General features: G+C 40.7%; 2 protein-coding genes and 1 long non-coding RNA gene across 5 annotated transcripts; 2 read left to right on the top strand and 1 right to left on the bottom strand.

Moving 5' to 3' along the window:
• The first annotated feature begins 49 nt into the window (after positions 1-49).
• Positions 50-13,401, top strand: mtf1 (metal-regulatory transcription factor 1). 3 transcript variants are annotated; one of them, XM_063879933.1, is made up of 11 exons: positions 50-225; positions 2,025-2,558; positions 5,619-5,857; positions 6,458-6,589; positions 6,896-6,969; positions 7,356-7,489; positions 7,958-8,035; positions 8,193-8,292; positions 8,371-9,050; positions 9,445-9,514; positions 9,849-13,401. In XM_063879933.1, exons 2-11 carry the CDS (start codon positions 2,121-2,123, stop codon positions 10,337-10,339), a joined length of 2,436 nt encoding a protein of 811 aa, XP_063736003.1. In that variant the 5' UTR covers positions 50-225; positions 2,025-2,120; the 3' UTR covers positions 10,340-13,401. The 3 variants fall into 3 exon arrangements, with proteins under 3 accessions (XP_063736003.1, XP_063736001.1, XP_063736004.1); XM_063879931.1 differs by lacking the exon at positions 50-225 and adding an exon at positions 910-1,165; XM_063879934.1 differs by lacking the exon at positions 50-225 and adding an exon at positions 1,239-1,786.
• Positions 13,402-13,440: 39 nt separating this feature from the next.
• On the bottom strand, positions 13,441-14,271 carry LOC134862184 (uncharacterized). The gene is made up of 4 exons (XR_010165473.1): positions 13,919-14,271; positions 13,785-13,834; positions 13,608-13,709; positions 13,441-13,534 (listed from the first exon to the last, which is right to left on the bottom strand). It is a non-coding gene; the product is annotated as an uncharacterized LOC134862184 (long non-coding RNA).
• On the top strand, positions 14,095-19,060 carry yrdc (yrdC N(6)-threonylcarbamoyltransferase domain containing). The gene is made up of 6 exons (XM_063879935.1): positions 14,095-14,531; positions 15,312-15,507; positions 15,935-16,049; positions 16,144-16,263; positions 16,444-16,574; positions 18,186-19,060. The coding sequence occupies exons 1-6, from the start codon at positions 14,360-14,362 to the stop codon at positions 18,262-18,264; spliced, it is 813 nt and encodes a 270-aa protein (XP_063736005.1). The 5' UTR covers positions 14,095-14,359; the 3' UTR covers positions 18,265-19,060.
• Positions 19,061-19,764: the final 704 nt, after the last annotated feature.

The raw sequence follows: 19,764 nt of genomic DNA, 5'->3' as shown, positions 1-19,764 counted from the left end.
ACTTCTCTAAATGTAGCCAACAGAATAACATTTGCAAATAAAAAGTGGAAAGTCACATATTTACAAAAAAAATACTATTGGTTATTAATTAAACATCAGTAATGCTACTTAATTTCCCATAATTCATCAGGAATGACAGAATCTGTGACGTTTGGTATCCTAGGGAGGGGATATGAAGAAAGTGCTTAACATCCAAAGCATAGGGGAAGGCTTAAATTTGAACAGGTAAATATATTTTATTGTAATTTCGTTTTTGATACTGCTAAACTGAAGCATTAGCGCACTACTTTGTGTTAGTCCGTTTAGCACTTAGTAACATGATACTTGTTATTTTTGCAGGGAAGATAGGTTATGTCAACTGTGTCGGCAGTGAACTGGCTAACGTTACTGGCTAACTGTCTAGCTTAGCTGTGAAGCAGAACGTAGCTCTGTATAAAGATAACTGGATACAGTGTTGGAGGCGGGACCCCGTTCATTCCTATGAAAGTTGCTCAGTGACGCATGAAGCCAAAAAGGACCCGTATGTGGGCCCATAGAGCGTGCGCACTTCATTTTCTCTTAAGCCCCGCCTCCGATCTCCAGCTCTCGGCTCAGACAGATGAATGGTGAGGTAAAATTACTCTGGATTCAGGCTTTATGCCCCTTTTAAAACTTAAAGATCTAATGATTTGATAAGGGTCAATACATAGTTCGTGGTGTGCTGCTGATTTGGTTGAACAAAAAAAAATATCCGCTGATTTACAGACGTCTCTTTCTCAATGTAAATCAATGGGGGAAAAGTATTGTTAGGCCCAATGAGTTGTAGTACCACCGTCTGGCCACTACGGACATTTGCTTCAACGTCCGGCGCACTTCCTGGGTGCTTGATGTAGCTCCCTAGCTTAGCTGTGTCAAAACTGTTGCTAGCTAGCAAAGCTATGCATGTGCACAGAATACATGATAACTTGACTAACGTTAAAGCTAGTACGTATATTTAGCTTTCTGGAGCTCGCAAGCAAAATACACAACTGTTATGTGGACTGTGCAAAGAAGTCGCAAAACGTTAAGAAGTGCTTATAATAATATTATTTAATCTACGCGACCTACGGTTTGTTATTCGCAACAGGAAGCTAGCGACATATCTCTGAGGCTAGTAACCAAGATGTACTGTGTGAGACAACGTCAGGTCAGTATCAAACAGCAGATTTGTACACAGCATGTTAACATTGCAACGCTTTTAACATAATTACCGAGACATTAAGTTAACATTACTGTATTTTCAGCCTATAACAACTATGACAATCACTGCGTGTTTATCAGGCTACTGTTGTGTTTGTAAACGTTAGCTAGCCATGCCCAGTACTGAAATGTAAACTGGAATTGTTGTGTGAATGTGACATGTTTCAGACTCATAACGTTTTATAAAAAGGTATCCTGAGGAGTTTTAATTGATCAAAATGATCATGTTTATTAGCTGGATTTAGCCGCTGCTGTAGTCTCGTGACTTCTGTCATTGAAATCAGAAAGTTCTAGATCTCGGTTTGGTGTCGGTAAGGTTTGTTTCCGTTATAATGTGGTTTCCACTAATGAAAGTAATTGACCTTCTTTGGATTGAAACATTGACGTGTTTACATGTGTTGAGTGTATTATCAAAGCCCTGCACTAGACATAGCACACATATTTGAGGATGTGCATAGCCAGCAGTGGTGTAGAGTAACCAAGTACATTTACTCAAGTACTGTACAATTCTTTAGGTACTTGAGTATCTCCATGTTCTGCTACTTAGTACATCCAAGTCATTTCAGAGGTAAATATTGTGCTTTTACTCTGCTACATTTATGTAATGTTTAAAGTTACTTTACAAATATGGATTCATTATATAAGACATAATCATCACTCGAATTAGACTATTTAGAAATCCTACAATGAGCCTCCTACATTTGGTCTATTCAGTACCGTTACATATTATGTTGTATGTCTTAGGAAATTCAAATGGCTTTACATCATTTATCTATAATAATACTTTTTACAAATGTATGTTTCAGGCTGTAACGTCTACAGTGTGAGTGTGCAGTCCTCCTTGCCAGGGAAGGAGAGGCACCAGGGACCATGAGTGAAATGGCCCTCATACTGAGGCGACGATGTACTTCGAGGTAGAGGTGGATCACCTGGGGCGGGATGATGACGACGAAGAAGAAGACAAGATCCACTTTGACAAAGATGATGACCTGATCGCCGAGCCTTCATCGTCATCTGGTCGGGTGTACGACCGCACAACAGTACTCATTGAGCGGGACCCTATCCGGCTAGATGAGGAGGGCGAAGAGGAGGGTCACTGTGGAGGGGACGAGGACGGGGTCACCTTCCTCACTGAAGGGGAAGGTGATGGAGATGAGGAGGATGGCTCTCTGGCTTTTATGTCTGACCCTGATGGCATGTCACAGGGATATGTGCACCACACTATTTCTCCAGACCAGATCCAGTTCACAATTAATCCAGGCTCCACCCGTATGCCACGCAACATAGAGGGGGCCACCCTCACCCTGCACTCCGAGTGCCCCGAGACCAAGCTGAGAGAGGTAAGCTTAAAAAGTGCATCTCCTCCTAAGAATAAAAGGCTAGTTTCATACAAATGTGCTGCTTGTTGGGTCAACAAGGGTATCACTTTTGTTGAGTTCTCAGACGTGAAGCCTTTCCTTTTGAATGTTTAGTCTGAACACAGCTGCACAATGATTTAAAAAAGCAGTTCATTTTGTACCAAGCTTTTGTGCTGCAATTCAGTCACATATATTGTGTACATTCATTTTCCCACCTGTCACAACACAGATGAGGGTAGAATGTGGGCAGCTGGGTACGTGCTAGATTATTTTGGTAAGTGCTGAAGCTATTGTTTGGTTTGTGGAGGTCTCTTCTTGTCATTTTAGCTAGCTGCTCAACAGAACAGCTGATGCTTTAAACTTTAAAGATTTAACGTGGCCTTATACATTTTGAGATGCATAATGTAACAATATAGCAAGTGTTATAATTTCCATGCATTTCCCTGGTGGAATGCACAGTTCAATTGCAAATAGGGCTAAACAATATTAGAATGCGACAGATTCCAGCTCGTGTCTGCTAATGCTGTCCTGCTGCTTCCCCAGTGCTAGCCTTGAGCTAAGCCCACTCACCACACACTGCATCTTCTCAGTGTTCTTGTGGTGATTTGCCATATTTTGACAGCTATCCCAGTCTTATTATTGCAAGTGTACTATTAAACCATCTGACAGGGGGTGTGCACTGGTTAAGCTGCTGGCCCATTTTGAGTAATAGTGCTGAAATATTGTAAAAGCATCACAGTTTGTACAGAAGTGACAACAGGAGGATGCTAACATATACTGCAGGAAATGTCCTCTTTATTTACCCCCAAAAATGCTCATGTTGTTTTATGTTATTTTTTCATACTTTCTTTTCAAAGTGTGTTAATATTCAAAGACTTTAATTAAATGGAGAGACTTCTACAGCTGGATGTGAATAGTAGAACTTTCATAATGATGGAGTGCTGGAAACAGTATTGTGTTTTCTCTAATGTTATTAATACAGAGCCCCTACAAAGCATCACTTTCCATTCGGTGCTGAATGAAAAAAAGAAATCTGATGACCTAGCCAACGTTGTTTGATCAATGAGGATGAGATAATGAATTGTGCATGGGACCTAGGGGTTTTTAGTTGGTGTCAGTCCAGTTTTAACACAAAGCAAAGTCTTGTTAATATTATTTTAGACCTGTCGTCGCTGCCTTCACAAGGAGAATGCATATTGACATTGTGAATGATTATTAGACGGCCAAGGACAGTGTTTTTATGAATTTGTGCTACTCTCTTTTGTGTCTGAGAAAAGAAGAAACTGCACAATTTATATTTCCTACAAAAAGGTTGCAACACTGTTCTGATTGTTCTGAGTCACAAGACAATGAGGTTAGTTTGGTGGTTTATCACAACCTCTTTTCAGTGAAAATTAGGTTGATGGTACACAGTGCCGTCTATCTGAAGCAATGTGCCTTTTAAGGCTTTTTAACCACCCAGAATAATACCACTATACAATCAAAGATGCAAATCCCCCCCCCCCTTCAGTGAAGTGTGGCCAGTATTTGTCGGTCTTACTGATCTCACTGTTGTAGCGCAGTGTTTGTTTAATCTGATCGTAATATCACATTGTTGTTGTTTTGTGTCTGTCTTGTTGTGGTTACCAGTGTCATTGTTATGACATTATGGCTTGATTTGCTCAGCACTGATTCAATTTCCAAGAAGACAGTGATCTAAGCTGTTCCCCAAACTTCCCTCTCTATAAACTGAACTGCACATGCCAGAGATGGGAAGAACTAAACAAAGCTCCATCTTGCTTCTTTGTCAAATATTATTTTCAGTTTAACACAAAAAACTGCATTTTCTTTTACATGAAATCCCAGTGTGTGTATTAAAGTGTTGCAGTCACAGGCTGATATGAATATAGACACACTGCAATGTGGTGCAACGTGTGCATTGAGTTCAGTTTGTGCCACACAGAAATGTTTAAGAAATGTTTTCTAATCTGTTATTTCTTTCAATCTTCCAACATCTTTCTTAAATGTTTCTCTCTACATGTATGGCAGCCATTCCAGTGTTTGTTGAATTCCAACACAGAGAAAAATTAGTGGTTTGTAGAATACAATTTTAAAAAATAAGAATAATTTAACTCAAAGACATATAAATAATAACACAAGAGGAGCTGATAATGCTGAAGTGGTCTCTTAATTTTTTTCCGCGGCTGTATATTCATGTTGAATCTTGAATAATGAGAAATGTAAAACATCATAAAGAACGTTACGTTTTTGCGTAAGAAAATAATTATCGTCATGCACTAGCATTTAACTGCTGTGTGTATTAAAATGCTATCTTTGAAATTGTTCTGCTAAACAAAATCCGATTTGCATTACATTCTGTAAACATGACATTACACTACAACATTTTCTTTTATTTCCCCCACTCCTCTGGACACTCAACAGCCTGTTCTAACATGGCCAGGGGTAAAAAAGGGTTATCTTAATGGGTCATTCAATGGTGGATTTATTCGTTGTCTTTACAAGAGTGGGACAGTTGGTTACAAGAAAGATGTCAGCTGATAAAGAGGACCCTTTTGTTGAGGTGGCCCGCCACAAGCTTCCTCCTCCTGACTTTGTGTTCAACACAGGACAGCATTTTTTTTCAGGGAGAGAATGAACTGCCTTTATTCCCATGGCCCCGGGTCTTTTGTGTGAGGAGAGAGCAGGAGACACTGCAGTGGAGATTGCTGCTGTGGATCAGAATAGCATGTATTGCAGTGGGGGTTAGTCATCATGGCTGTCCTTTGTGTTCACCCGCTGTGTGCTGACGGGCAGCTGACTCATTGAGTTCAAGTCCCGTCTGAAAGGTCACTCTAACTTTTATGGCTATGTATACTTAGGTTGCTTAATATTTCACTCACTCTTACTTGCATGGCTTTTAAATTCACGCTTAATACTATTTGATTCATTCTTACAAGAGCAAATGCGATGGTTCTCCCTCGTTTCAGGATGATTGCGTACAGTAGAGTTGAGTTCGACCATGTTCAGGCACTGATATCCCCCTCCGTCTTCTTCCTCTTTCAGGTGAAGCGCTACCAGTGCATGTTCGAAGGCTGCACCAGGACGTACAGCACGGCGGGAAACCTGCGAACACACCAGAAGACGCATCGGGGCGAGTACACATTTGTGTGTAATCAACAGGGCTGTGGAAAGGCCTTCCTCACCTCCTACAGCCTCAAGATCCACGTCCGCGTTCACACCAAGGAGAAGCCGTTTGAGTGTGATGTGCAGGGCTGTGAGAAGGCCTTCAACACGTTATACAGGTAGGCCTTTACACAGACAGTATAGGTTATGCAAGCAGTGTTTAAAAACTGTAGACACGGCTTACAGAACAGTTGATGTTGCCGCTGTACTGACATGTCTAACTTTGCAATATGATATTGACACAATAAAATATTAAATATAAGTGAAATGTGTTGCCATACAGACATATACTTGACCTTACAAAACACATTTTAGCCATATTTAAAGCCAATTGTGAAAATGTACTGGTTGGCAGAGGCATGCAACCAACCTGTAATGGGGGACATCCTTGTGGAAGATTCTGTGTGTCATTTTATAAACGAGAAACATCTGTTTTCTGAATTTGAAACTGCAGATGATGATGCAACGCCAGGCTTCATTACGGTTTCAATCTATATTTGATTAGCGCCAAGCCTGTGTTTGTAGCATTTTAACTGTTTGAATGCTCCTGCTATCAGATAGTGGTTCTCAGGGCAGCAGACCAACGCCACACATGGGTGGTGGATTCTGTCTTCATGCCCTTCTTCAACGCCACTCATATTTTAAGCGTGCCTCTTTCCTGCCACTGTGTTCAGTCGGTTTCTCTCTGCATGTTTAAAAACACCTGATTGTCTCTGCAGACTGAAAGCACACCAGAGACTTCACACAGGCAAGACATTCAACTGTGAATCAGAGGGATGCTCCAAGTACTTCACCACGCTGAGTGACCTGAGGAAGCACATTCGCACACACACTGGGGAGAAACCGTTCCGGTGAGCATTTCCATTATCACACCAGTTGATATCCAGCTGTGACACCAATATATACGCTCACAGCTGTTTTAATGTTTGCTTACTTATTAAAAATTAATGTTTGTTTTTGTTATTAAAAGGCTTCTCTCACTCTGTTCTTTTGGGGGCTTTATTTAAGTTAGGAAAGCTTGAAATAGTATTATATTGTTTGCAGGTGCGCTCCTTTACTTTAGAAAAATATGTTATACATGGTGCTCAAAATGTATCAATGTCTATAACGTCTTGTCTTGAAGCAGTTCTGACATTGTTTTGCTTCTTTCCCCTCAGGTGTGACCACGACGGCTGTGGTAAAGCCTTTGCTGCGAGTCATCACCTGAAAACACATGTACGGACACACACAGGTACATATTTCTAAATTTGTTTTATGTAACCTTGACATTTTTTTTAACAAGGACAATTCGATCAGCTATGCCTGATTTGCATTCAGTGTTTCCAAACCCTCCCACACACAGTTGGTTTGAATTGCCGGACCAAATATCTGTCTAATGTCTACCTTTCCAATGTGTGTGTGGCAATGTAGTTAAGAAGGCTTGTAATCTTATTGATCGAACAAATAGCCTCCCTAATTGTTGATAGCTAAGAGTTTAATATAAAATAAATAACCCTAGAACTTATTTCTTGTTTGATTTCATTCATTTGTTCTGATCTACCTTTCATGCTTAAGTTACTCCTGTAGTTACATTAATCCGTATAGCTTAAGACCCCCCCCGTCTCTCCTCTTCTGTAGGGGAGAAGCCTTTCAACTGCCCCAGTGACGGCTGTGAGAAGACGTTCAGCAGCCAGTACAGTCTGAAGAGTCACATCCGGGGCCACGACAAAGGACAGCCATTCACCGTCACCCTCACACATCCGCTCTCTGAAGTGAGTCATGCGAGCGATGTGACACTGTGGTCCTTGAAGTACTCGCCGCACTCAGATGTTGTTTCTTCTTTATTTTGATGTGGGGACAATGTGCGTGTTTCACATACACAGTACTTGTGTTGTGCTCACTCAAATAATGTGGCAAGTTTTACTAGATGAGAGGCATTCTAGACAGTACAGTACACAAATCTGTATCCCTGCAAGGTGTTGCCATTTTTAATAGTCTGAAAAGGAGTTTGAGAGTTTTCCATGACACAAATTGTAAATGAAAGAAAGGCTTTGGTCACTGATACTGAACACATCTTGCACATGTTTTTTCTAATAATTGTTATTGATTGGCATTACCTGCAAGTTTACCTTGTGTGGTAATTGCATTATTATTCAGTAGGTGTTGCATTCTTTTACAATTTAGCTAAATCCAACAGCAGTGTCAAGATAAACCAGGTCTAATTCATGTTTTAATTACAGGATGCAAATCACTCGCTGTGCCTCAGTGACCTGAGCCTCATCTCGACAGACTCAGATCTCCGGGAGAACATCCATAATGTAAGTGTGGCCTTTGCTTCAGCCAGCTTTGACAAACAGACTTTGATGCAGCTGAAGAGTTGTCAATAGATTCAAGTATCTGGCATCTATTTAGACAACCCGTTCAGCTGTCACTGTTTTAGGAATTATGCAATGACTACTTTTTATTTCCTTACAGGCTCAATTGGACCTGAACAATGTGACTCCTGTGAAAATCTTTGAGCTCATGTTCCAGAGTCCTGAAAATAGTGTCAGCCAAGATGAAGCCCATCCCAACGGTCAGTACGTTTCAGAACCTGCCAGATTAAGTATATTTGAATGTTCTTGTTCACTGATGTGTTTTTCTCCCCCCTCAGAGAGCCTTATTGAATCGTTCAGCCTGGAGATGTCGACCCCACGGGGAGCGACTGACGGCTCGTCTCTCATCTCTTTCTCTTTCCATCCTACCTGCTCATCCTCCTGCTCACACTCCACTTCAGTCATGGAGGCTCCTTCACGGCTCATCCAGAGTTCCTCTTCGCAGGCCTCCACCCCCGCCCCTGTCACTGCCACCGTCAGCTCCACGCAGCCTACACCTTTCGTGCAAGTGACCAGGCCTCAGCAGATCCCTGATGTGCCTGCCAAGGCACCTGCCCAAGCACCAAACAGTGGCCCCCCCCAGCACTTTGTGACAATACCACCCACATTCCTGCAGCCGGATAATGCCCCCACGACTGCTCCCATCCCACCTGCCATCTCCACCTCCCCTCCTGTGGCTCCGTCGCTGACCGCCGCAGCACCGGGCCCTGCAGCTGTGGTTGCAGCACCCCCAACAGACACAGCTGCTGTGGAAGCGGCGGCTCAACCTTTGCCTTTGACCAACAACCCTGTCTCCCTCCCCGTCCCCAACCCCGGCACGGGTTTGGCTCCCGCCCCTGCCACCATCACCATAGGTCCCACCTCCAACCTGCTGCAGCCCAGCCTGGTCATGTCTGACCAGAACCTGCAGTGGATCCTCAGCAGTGCTGCTAACAGCCAACAGAACCCCGACCAAGCAGTGAGTAACTCCCCCACAGTGTCAGCACAGAGGAGGGGTTCCATTTGTACGAGTTAAGATTAAAAACACATTCCTATACGGATAAAATCGTGGATATCCTTTAGCATTTGTTCTTGATATTGTAAGAGGATTACACTTTGCAACACACAATGCAGTTAACTAAATTAGAGTATACGTTTAACAATTCAATTGTCGTTGAAAATGAATCTGTATTTGCAGTAAGTGTAGCAAAGGACAGGTGTTACTTTAATTAATATTAATTATGGTAATGAAACAGATAGACCACACACACATCCTTTAGTAGTTATAAACATTGTGCAAAATGACCTCATCTTACTCCACTGTGTCCCCACAATATGTAATCCTGCTTCAATGGTTTAATATTTGTTCGCAGACACATCAAGGAGCTCCAAAAGTGGAAAAGGTTTTCTTCACAACGGCCATACCAGTGGGAGGAAATGCCGGTAAGTTGATCTTAACCATAATTCCTGTTTTGGACATTGGACAAAAGGCTGTAATTGAATCACACATTTGTTTGGACATGTAAGGCAGTTGAGCTTCAATATGATTCATTACATGGTAGGTTGGTGTCCTGGGAGCTCCACTTGCATACTGTCACTGCAGATTTAAAACACACACACACGCCCAGAAGCGGTTACTCTGTTAATGCACAGTGCTAGATCTGATCTGATATGGAGGTAGCCCTACCCCCTGTCATTTCATCCTTTTTACAGGAGCTTCGGAACGCACATATGTTTTGTACTTCTTGTTTCAGAGAATTCATGTCTCTGTTTTCAGGCAACTCGGTCCAACAGATCGGCCTCAGTCTGCCCGTCATCATCATCAAACAGGAGGAGTCCTGCCAGTGCCAGTGTGCCTGCAGGGACGCTGCTAAAGACAAGACTTCAAAGAGTGCTTCCTCCATTGTTTCAGCCCCAGCCCAGCCGCAACCACCAGAGCCGCCCCCTCCCCCGCCTTCACAGCCCCCAGAGCCTCCACAACATCCACCCTCCTCTTCTACATCTTCTCCAAGCAGCCTCCCCGAGTCTTCCTCAAAGGTGGGTGAGGTGTTACCGGAGGCCCCCTCTTCTTCTGCTTCCTCCTCCAAAGCTCAGACTTTCTCCTCGATAGTGAGCAGCACTGCCACAAACTCTCCCTCGTCTGAAGGGTTAGCCAATATGTACGTCTCGGATTTCCTCTCCCTGCAGAGTCCGGAGACGGCGGACAACATTGAGGCTCTGCTGCTGCAAGCTCATGACTTCAGCATGACCACTGACAGCAACCCTTAGAAGAGCTGCGTCCTGCACCGTGTGTTCCCTGCTGCACCCACTCATCCACACACATCAAATCCACCCACTTCTCGAGTCCTTCTCCACAGCGAGGCCTCTTCTTTCTCTTATATAGAGTGTGTATCGAGCCTCCTGTACCTGCAGTTCGTTCAGTTCTGTGTGGCATTGCGCAACATATACACTAACCAGAAGTGATTTATTTTCTGTTGAGTCTCTTTGTAGTAGCTGAAAACAGGATTAGTTTGCTTATTGAGATTTAACAACGTTAATGCATAATGAATGCAGGGAAAAGGCAGTAGATCCTCTTGTTATGAACATAATCAAAGTGTACATAATAACCCTCGATATTCACTCTGAATCGATCGAAACAAATGAGTGTTGTCCAAGCACTGATGACTTAATATTTCCATGTTCCTGGCTTAAAGGCCAGACACCTGAGCAGGAAAACAAAGCAAGTCTGTATATCCTTGTACTGTACTACCGGTCCAAACAAATGCTTCTAGCTGGTATGCAACAGACCAGAATGCACTGTTTATTAGACGAATGTGATTTGAATAAGCATTGCTCCCAGTAAGAATTTGACGAGGTTGGCCACAAAGCCCCTCTTACTCAAAATGAAGTAATTCCTCAGTGTTTTTGTTTTCTACGAAGACTAGTGTAGTCCAGAAAATGTGATTAATCCCTTCCTTTTTTTTTTTACATCTTTTGACGGTTATTTACTAATTGAGAAAAGAACCTGGGATCGCATCTGCCTGTTTTTTAAGTGAAATTAATACATCATAAGTTGCCTATAACTTTTTTTTAACTAATTTAAAATTGTACATGTTAATTTATTTAAATACTTGATTCTTTCATTTTACTTTCAATTATCTTCAAGATAGTAGTGCAAAATCTAATAATTTATTCCAATCACTTGTTGTACTTTAAGCTGTGTTTGTGTTACTGATTTGATCTTTTGCTTTTCTTTTCTTTTTGTGAACATAATGGGTATTGCTAAAAGCAAGCTTGAGAAAAGAGTATAGTAGACTGCACAGTAAAACAAATTATCTCTGAGGATCTGCTTGTTTGCAAAGATTGTCCACATGAAACAGTAAGAAACTACTGTCAACATCCCATATTTTATAGGGTTGTGACCCTCTCAGGGATGCATCAAGTCATTAGTGATCCTGGTTCCCTTAATTTATTACTCAAACGTTTCTCTCAGCCCCACACTTGCAGCTGCCCTTCGTTTTGCTGCACTCTTCCCTGTTAATGCACACTGAGATCTGACAGCTTGTTGGCTGAGGTGCAGAACCACTACAGACCTTTTTGTACACACCTGCTGTAAAGTAGCATTTTAAAAAAAAGATGGTGTCCTGGCGACAGTGTAAATACAGTACATTTTAGTGTAAAGATCTTTGCGAAACTTGTAGATTATTCTAGAATTTGTATTTTTGTATAGACCTTTGAATTACTTCCTCTCAGAGTTTGGAGCTAATGTATACCCTCTATCCTATCCTTGCATTCTAACCACAGTCTCATTTATGCAGGAGAGCTTTCGCTGTGTTAAGTTGAATTGTTCTTCAAGCAGCTGGGCTTTATGTACAGTCCCCATATTAACAAAATATATGAAACGCATAGCCTCATGCTCAGAGTATAATTTAACGATATTGTTTCACACGGGACACAATGCAATGATGATAGAACGAAGGCATTATGCCCCGTATGCTAGAGTGTAGAGCTACTCGGCCTTACAACACAACTGTTCTGTGAGCCTCCTTGCCTTCACAGTCTCCGCTTCAGACAGACCTGCCATTGAAACGCCGACACACTCATCTTCATTGAGTCTCAGGCAATCACACAGCAGCAAATCACAATGAGGCATCGAGACAGAAAAGCTGTCTGTGGGGAAAGTAATTAATGGATATGCAGCATAACGAGTGAAGTGACCAGGTTTTAAGGATCAAATCTGATATGCATGTCACATCATTTATGTCTGCCTTTTTTTTCCTTTGTTTTTCTGCCAAAATCTAGAACAGTGAAACTTTCCTTTGACACAAATGTGCCAAGAAGGCAGTGAGATATGTTGTGAAAGGCTGCGGTCACTCATTTTGTGCTCTCTAAACCATTCCATGTATGCAGTATTAGAGATCAGGAGTTTGCACTTGGTTCCATTGGATTACAAAATCGTTTGCTCACCATTTCCCTATTAAAGCACTTGCCCGGAATCAAGTTCATACCATATATATTATCATAAATGCATACAGTCAAAGAACACAACTATGCAATTTTACATGTGGCATCCAGTTCAAATAAAGAATATTTATTCCCCCCCCTCCTCTATTTAATTATATCTTGCCGCAACCTTATAGGCAGAACAATGTAAGACATGTTTATTGAACTCCAGTAAATTGCATTTCATATTTAGAGTTTTGTTTAAGGTACTGATCCCATGAATGTTGCAATACAGCGATCCTTTGACATGCTGTTTAAAACCAACTGGACTTGTTTGAAGGAGTATTTACTGAATGAGTCATTGAAATATTCTGTTTTAAGAATTATTTTTGGTCAAATGTATGCAGCTTCTCTTTTTTTTACACTTATGCGTAAACATATTATTTGGGCTCACTGTAATCATCTCAGCTTTTTACTTAATTATTTGTTGCCTCATAAATCACAAATAAAAGTTCAACCAGCAGCTGCCCATATTTGTTTAATCAAGAAGCAGAGAAATTAAATGTGGCCCAGGTTTTTGTTTGATTTTAAGTTGACCTAAAGTGGTATTGAGAGCAAATCACTGATGGAGACATTAGTTTGGAAGCAGCTTGTAAAGTGTTTACGGAAATCGAGTCCAGATTTCCTTACATTTTTCTAATTGGGCAAAGAAGGACACTATACGCTTTCGAAAGAAATGTCTCGACACCCAAAGACTGAGGAATTGTTAAGGATTTGTATTTTTTAAAAGAGAATGTATAATGTGAAAATGTGTGCTTATGCTTGTTTCGTACAAAGTAATATTATCAAAAACATTTCTGGACTGAGAGCAATATAATACTAATAAAACCTTATCCTTGTCACTGAAATGTTTGCTTCTCCAGCTCAATTAAGTCTTACTGATCACATTGATGGTTTTATTTATTTATTATTAAAAAGAAAATAGCGTTTCACTTCAGGTCACTCCTGCTGAGGTAGGGTCACATCCTGGAGAGATTTCCTCTGTGGAAATAAAGATAATGTTTTTAAAATCTGCATAAGTTATGTAAATACGTAAGAGAGAAATAGAGCTTACCACTAGGATGTCGCTTAGTTCTTTGAGGTCCTTCAGGAGTTGGTTGCATATGTTAAGCTTATCAGACAGGGTCACCAGTCTGTCGCTGACATCCTCCTGGGCCTGTGGAGGAAAAAATGTCACTAAATGAGTTCCTTTCTGGGCAGACAGGCATCAAAAGCTCAGATAGTGGCTCACCTGTTTGTCCAGTGCCATGGCCTCATCTGTCTGCAGGGCCAGGGTGCCTTCTGTACAACAGGTAACTTTTAAACACATTTCTTCGAGACATATTAATAATATACAAGTATGCTGAAAAGTGCATGTTTTCTTACCTGTGTTCGAATCCATGACTATAACGTTATTTGATGCCCTGTAATCTCTAGATTTCAATGTTGCACCTGCTTTCAGTTTATTTAAATCAATGCTAGCAGGTGCCCTAAATTATCCTAATTAATGAGGGAAGGACAAGGAGCATGGCTGAAAGCATACAATGGGAATAAAAGGTTTGTTCCAGGAAATGCTGTTTCAAAATAATATTCCGAAAATGTAAAAGTCGGACTGCGTTGAATTTCATATTTGGAGTAATTTTTTAAAAAAAAACTATCATTCTCTACAAACTTTTTCTCCAGAACTTGCATCTGAAGCAACGTGTTGCTGGCCCTTTAAGAAAACTGCGTCATTATTTTGGAAGCGTAACCCGGAAGCACCCTGTCATCAGGAGCTAACATGCTCCCCGGCTGAAATAAGACATCCACCGCCGTAGCTTTGCTTTTATGAGGCCTGTTTGTAACATTGCTGTTGAATTAATCAAATCAAGAAGAGCTCACAGTTCAGCTGCAGCTCGTAGAGTCGGAGGAGAGATGTGTAAAGAGCTCAAGACCAAAGTGCTGCGACTGTTACCGCAGAACTGCACCGGGCCGTCTGTTCATCAGGAGGGCCACACAGGTCAGTTTACATTCACACCAAAAGTGCATCCCTATTATAACATGAGTTTGAGGCTATGGCAGCTACTTTTAGCCACTGAAGAAGCATTTGCACGCGTTGTTTGTCAGTAAGTAACGTAAACTTTGCAGCATGTTACATCATATTCCGGATTTTCCTGTCATGCATGAATTGGACATGCCCAATACATACTGTACTGATCGTATTCCCAATAGTCCAATACTTTTGGTCTGTAGTGGGACTATGTGTTTTACACCTCATTTGGCATGTTTCTCCTTCCATAAAAAAGTGAATCGACCTTTGTGATATGCTCATATATTTGAAGACTTTGCTTTATTTTGGGAAATGGTGCTTGGTTTCTTCAAAATCCTGAGTAAAGAATAAACGTATTCAAACAGAATTATTGTGCTACGATGAAAAATAAATAAAACGTATTGCGTTGTTTTTCTCAAAGATGTTGAGCAATATGCAAATATGTTTTTTAAAGATTGGTCATAAGGATGCAGGTATAGGTTGAGCTCCAAAATAGTTCAATTCTACTTTTTCCAAAAGCTTGAATAGTACTACTCTTGTAAGGACACAGGCTTCCATATGTATAATCAGTAGTCTCCTCCTATGTACAGTTCTTAAATAATTAATGTATTTCTTTTAGCCCTTCATTACCCCTAAATCCATTTCCAATAGGCAACTAAAATAGGATATTCGTTTTTTCTTTCCTCAATGTATTGTTATGTGTGTGTTGTGGTGAATGATGCCTTATCGACCCTCGTTCTTGAACTGCAGATGGTGCTGAAGTCCTGAGTTGCATGGTGAAAGCGCTGAAGGAGGGTCATGTGGTCGGTGTTCCCACAGACACCATCTACGGCCTGGCATGTCTGACACAGAACTCTGAAGCGGTCAAAAAAATCTACGACATCAAAGGACGAAATAAAAATAAACCACTGGCCATCTGTGTTGGAGAAATTCACGATATCTATAAGTAAGTGTACAGGTGTCTATTGCTTTACCACTCGAGATAGATATGGGGCTTTTCTGTTTTTTCATGGTGAGCCTGATTTTTGTCAAACGGAGCTATAGTTTGTAGGTGTAATCTAAATTTTATCGGACAGTCCTTCAGCCGTTTAATGGTTTCTTTGCAGACCTACAAAACTGCACAAACATGTTAGTCATCCACAGATGAGTCACACACAGAAGAGGAAGCGATGTCTTCTTCACACCAACAAAGACACATTTTACATTTACAGTGACAGATAAACCTGCTGTCACAGAAAGACTGCATATTCATTAATTATTTTGTATGTAAATCACAGAAAAATACATGTGAATCTGTGCAGTACTATCTTTAATTTCTTGGATAATGATTTTTGTACCGCCAGCTTTAAAGCACGTAATCTTGTGTTTTCCAGGTACTGTAAAGTGAAGGTGAAGGAGGCGCTGTTAGCTGACCTGCTACCTGGCCCCGTCACTCTGGTGTTCGAAAGATCTGAAGTACTGAACACAGATCTCAACCCGTTTACCTCAGTAGGTCAACTCTTGAATCTGATTTTACTGATAAGAAAAATGCAAACAAAGGTTTTTTTTAATGAATAAATACTCATGTTTATGTGCCCCTCAGCTTGTAGGCGTACGTATTCCAGACCATTACTTTATGAGACGCCTCTGCCAGATGTGCGCTGAACCACTCGCACTTACCAGCGCCAACATCAGCTCACACACCAGCACTGTGGCAGTGCATGTAAGTGGAGAACTGATACATGACATTAAGAGATTTTATTTTTTATTATCAGTATCCCATTTAATGTTTTTAATTTTGTAAGACCCTAGCCTCTTCACACGTCCACACATTTTTTTGTCATTACAAAATTCTTTATCATTATCAAATCTTTAATGCCGTTTTGCTTTTTTCTTCATGAAGGAGTTTCAGGAGCTCTGGCCCAAACTAGCAGTGGTGGTGGACGACGGACCAATAGGAGACCACAGCCGCCTCGGATCAACAGTGGTGGACCTATCAGTACTCGGCAAATATAGCATCATCAGACCCGGCTGGTGAGTTCATGCTCTTATTGACTGAACTTAAACTTGCTGCTGTTACTTTTGCCGTTCTTTTCTCACACCCACTAAAAATATCCACCAATTGTATATAGAAGCAATTAACCATAAGTGCAGAAAAAGTATTTATTTACACAATTGAAATTGCACTGAGCAATTACTTCACATTTGACCTATGATGTATGTTTTTGGCCTTTTGACTATTTATCACTGTAGACTGTATGTGTACACAAAATAAAGGTCACTTCTTTGCAAAAAAATGGCAAAAACCAAAGAATGTGAGATAGTGGATCAGGTTTTGTGCATAAATGTTGATAAGAGCTATCTGTAAACACTGTGTGAGGCTGATACTGCAGTTTGTTATCTGGTAGTGTAATATGGCACAACACCACGCCATTGACAGAATAATGATGAGCATTTTCATATACATATGCAGTGTCCCAAATTCATCTTGCATACTGATTCTGAATCTACTCTTTAGGAGGCAAAGGGGAAAGGTGACTAAATGAAGTATACTCAAGGCAGACAGTATGCGTACTTAATCTGGTCAGTTTTTGAGTATTAGTTTTGAGGATGCTTACAGCTGGAAAATATAAAAATACTTTAGTGGTGGTAAAACAGCTCCAACAAAATGTCTGAATGTTTCCCGATTTGCATACTTACACTTACTACTTTGAGTGCACAACTGTGTTAATACCCACAAGTATGGCAAAGTGCAGTGCACTATGGGTACCCAGGTGGTGTACTTATAGAGCCTTACCATCACAAGCTTTAGCTGTGTTGCGGTTGCTCCGATGAATACCAATCGTACAGATTTCTAGTAAGCAAACAAGCCAGTAGATATTATGCGTATGACAATCAAGGGCCAATGTTGGCTGGTAATGCTGTTTGCCATTAAAAGAAGAAGAAGATTGGGGTTGTCATTTCTGGCTAGTGTGAGTGTAACAGCCATACGAGACTTGAGAAGACATTTCGAAATTCACACTATACCCAAGTAAGTGAATGGTGTACACAGTGTACTACATGGAAGTGTCAGTATTGAGATGGCTTTTGTTTATGTTTCTTTGTGAAGTGTAATTAGCCGTAGCTTTCCAAAGTCGCAGTATTATTGACAACTGACGTTATACATATTGCGTCATTGCTGAATTGTTCAAGATTATTTTCATAGTGGACTGCTGTAACAAATATACAAGGACCAGTACATATTGTGTATAGAGTTAGTACTTACTGTAGTATGGATTTGAGGCACTGATGACACTAGTAGGAGACAGAGAAAGTGTATGTAGAACTGAAGAGCAACACAATCTTCAGATTTTGCAGGTAAGAATATTTGCAGCCAAGGAAGAAGTAGAGGCTAATTTCCTAGAAAGTTATTTTTGGTTTACTGCTGTGCTTTCTATTAAAGCAACACTGTCATCACAATGTGCTCCACCACTGGGAGGGTGAGCCCCCCGCAGCACCAGATGTGCTTATGAATCTCCGGAAAACGAATAAACAAAGCATGTGAATTCAGAATATGTAAATGCTGTAGTAATTAGGGGTGTTTTTGTATCAAACGCGGCTCTTAAGGACACGCTGTACATGACATGACTGTGACTCTGTTTTCAGCGCCCTTTCTTCTACGGTTGATGTGCTGGAGCACAAATACGGAATGTCAGAGGACTCGGGGAAGAATGACCTTGTCTGAACTCTCCACACTGCACAAGCTGAGATGCACAAACAGCGTTGACCCCCGGGGGCGGGGGCTTCTTCAGTGGAGATGAATTATTTTCATGGTCACATTGGAAATGGGTCTTTTGCGGGAAGGACTAAAACTCCGAAAAAACTTGATGGCAGATCTCTTCCTGGTGGCTGCTGTAAGGTCTGGAGTAACTTTTCTTCTCTTTGTGAACATAATTCATGCCTTGCTTTATTATGTGAGGTTTTAAGAGTCTCACATTTCTGGACCATTTATTCAGAAATACAGCAAAAGGGGTCAGTTACATAGTGTGGGCTTTGTTGGTTGTTCAAAATGTAAACTACATCTTGTTTGTATTGTCAAAGCTATGAGGCTAAATGGAGAATACATGAGATTTAGTTTTAATTGTAATACTTCTGTAAGGAAACAGGTGTTAAGGCACTCATTGTATGGTTTAACAAAGTATTTGATAATACAAGGGATGGGAGAAGTTCTGTGTTGAGACTGGATTTATTTTCATTAACTTATGAATCCCCTATATTTATTGTATCCGCATGTCAGTCTAACAGTGTTTGGCTTACACTGTAATTGCTCACTTGGTACAGTTACTGTGCCTCTGTTTTATGTTAATGTAGCTTGAAATACTATAAATTTCCGACTTCTGTTGATTGGCATGTTGAGCATATGGATAAACGGTATGAAATAAATCTGCCCACATGCTTATTTAAAACTGGATCTCCAACGTTAACTTGTGTTGATGGATTGTGAAACCTCGGCATTGCCACAATAAATATCTTTTTCAGTATTGAAGTCTTATTCGTCATGCATGAGAAATAATTTCAGAAGTACTGTCAGTCTGTCTTTTATTTCTAGGTGTCTGGAGGTTAGTTTTTTTGAAAAGAAAGAAAAACCCGCAAACAGTGCAACAGGAATTGGTACATTTCTATTCATATCCACTTTTAAACATGGAGCCTTGGCCTTAACACTTCCCATTCTGTGTTTTTTATTGAAGTGGCAGAGAGTAATGTGTGCCCACGATGAACATGGCTTCGCTCCATAAAACGAAATTACCCCAAAACTCAGATTAGTTAATTGGTACGTCTGTAAATATAAGGGGACATTTTTGCTATATTTGGACTGTTTTTGCAGCCACAAGACAGGCTGTCTGATTCACTTTACTTGCCAGATGGATTGACTGATGTTGATGCTAATCTGAATGCTAACTCTTTAGGGTATATTATTTGACTTGCCAACAAACATACTGTTTCTGGAGTTCTTTTCAAGCTCGTCCTTGATTTTAATGAGGCAGCTTTCTTAAAGGAATTCAATTGAACTCAAATATATTATATCAAATGATTCAAAATAACATCTGACTCTAAAAGCAGTTTGACCTTTTAGGGAAATGTAGACATGTCAATTCAAGTATTTCACACAGTGCTATGCTTCTCTTCACTTGCACACTTAACCCTCAGTGCTTTTTGAAAACCATGTCATCACCATTTGATCAAA

The sequence above is a fragment of the Eleginops maclovinus genome, chromosome 3 (assembly GCF_036324505.1).
Source record: "Eleginops maclovinus isolate JMC-PN-2008 ecotype Puerto Natales chromosome 3, JC_Emac_rtc_rv5, whole genome shotgun sequence".
NCBI lineage: Eukaryota > Metazoa > Chordata > Actinopteri > Perciformes > Eleginopidae > Eleginops > Eleginops maclovinus.
Note: the sequence above shows the minus strand (reverse complement) of the source record. Positions and strands in the feature narration are given on the sequence as shown.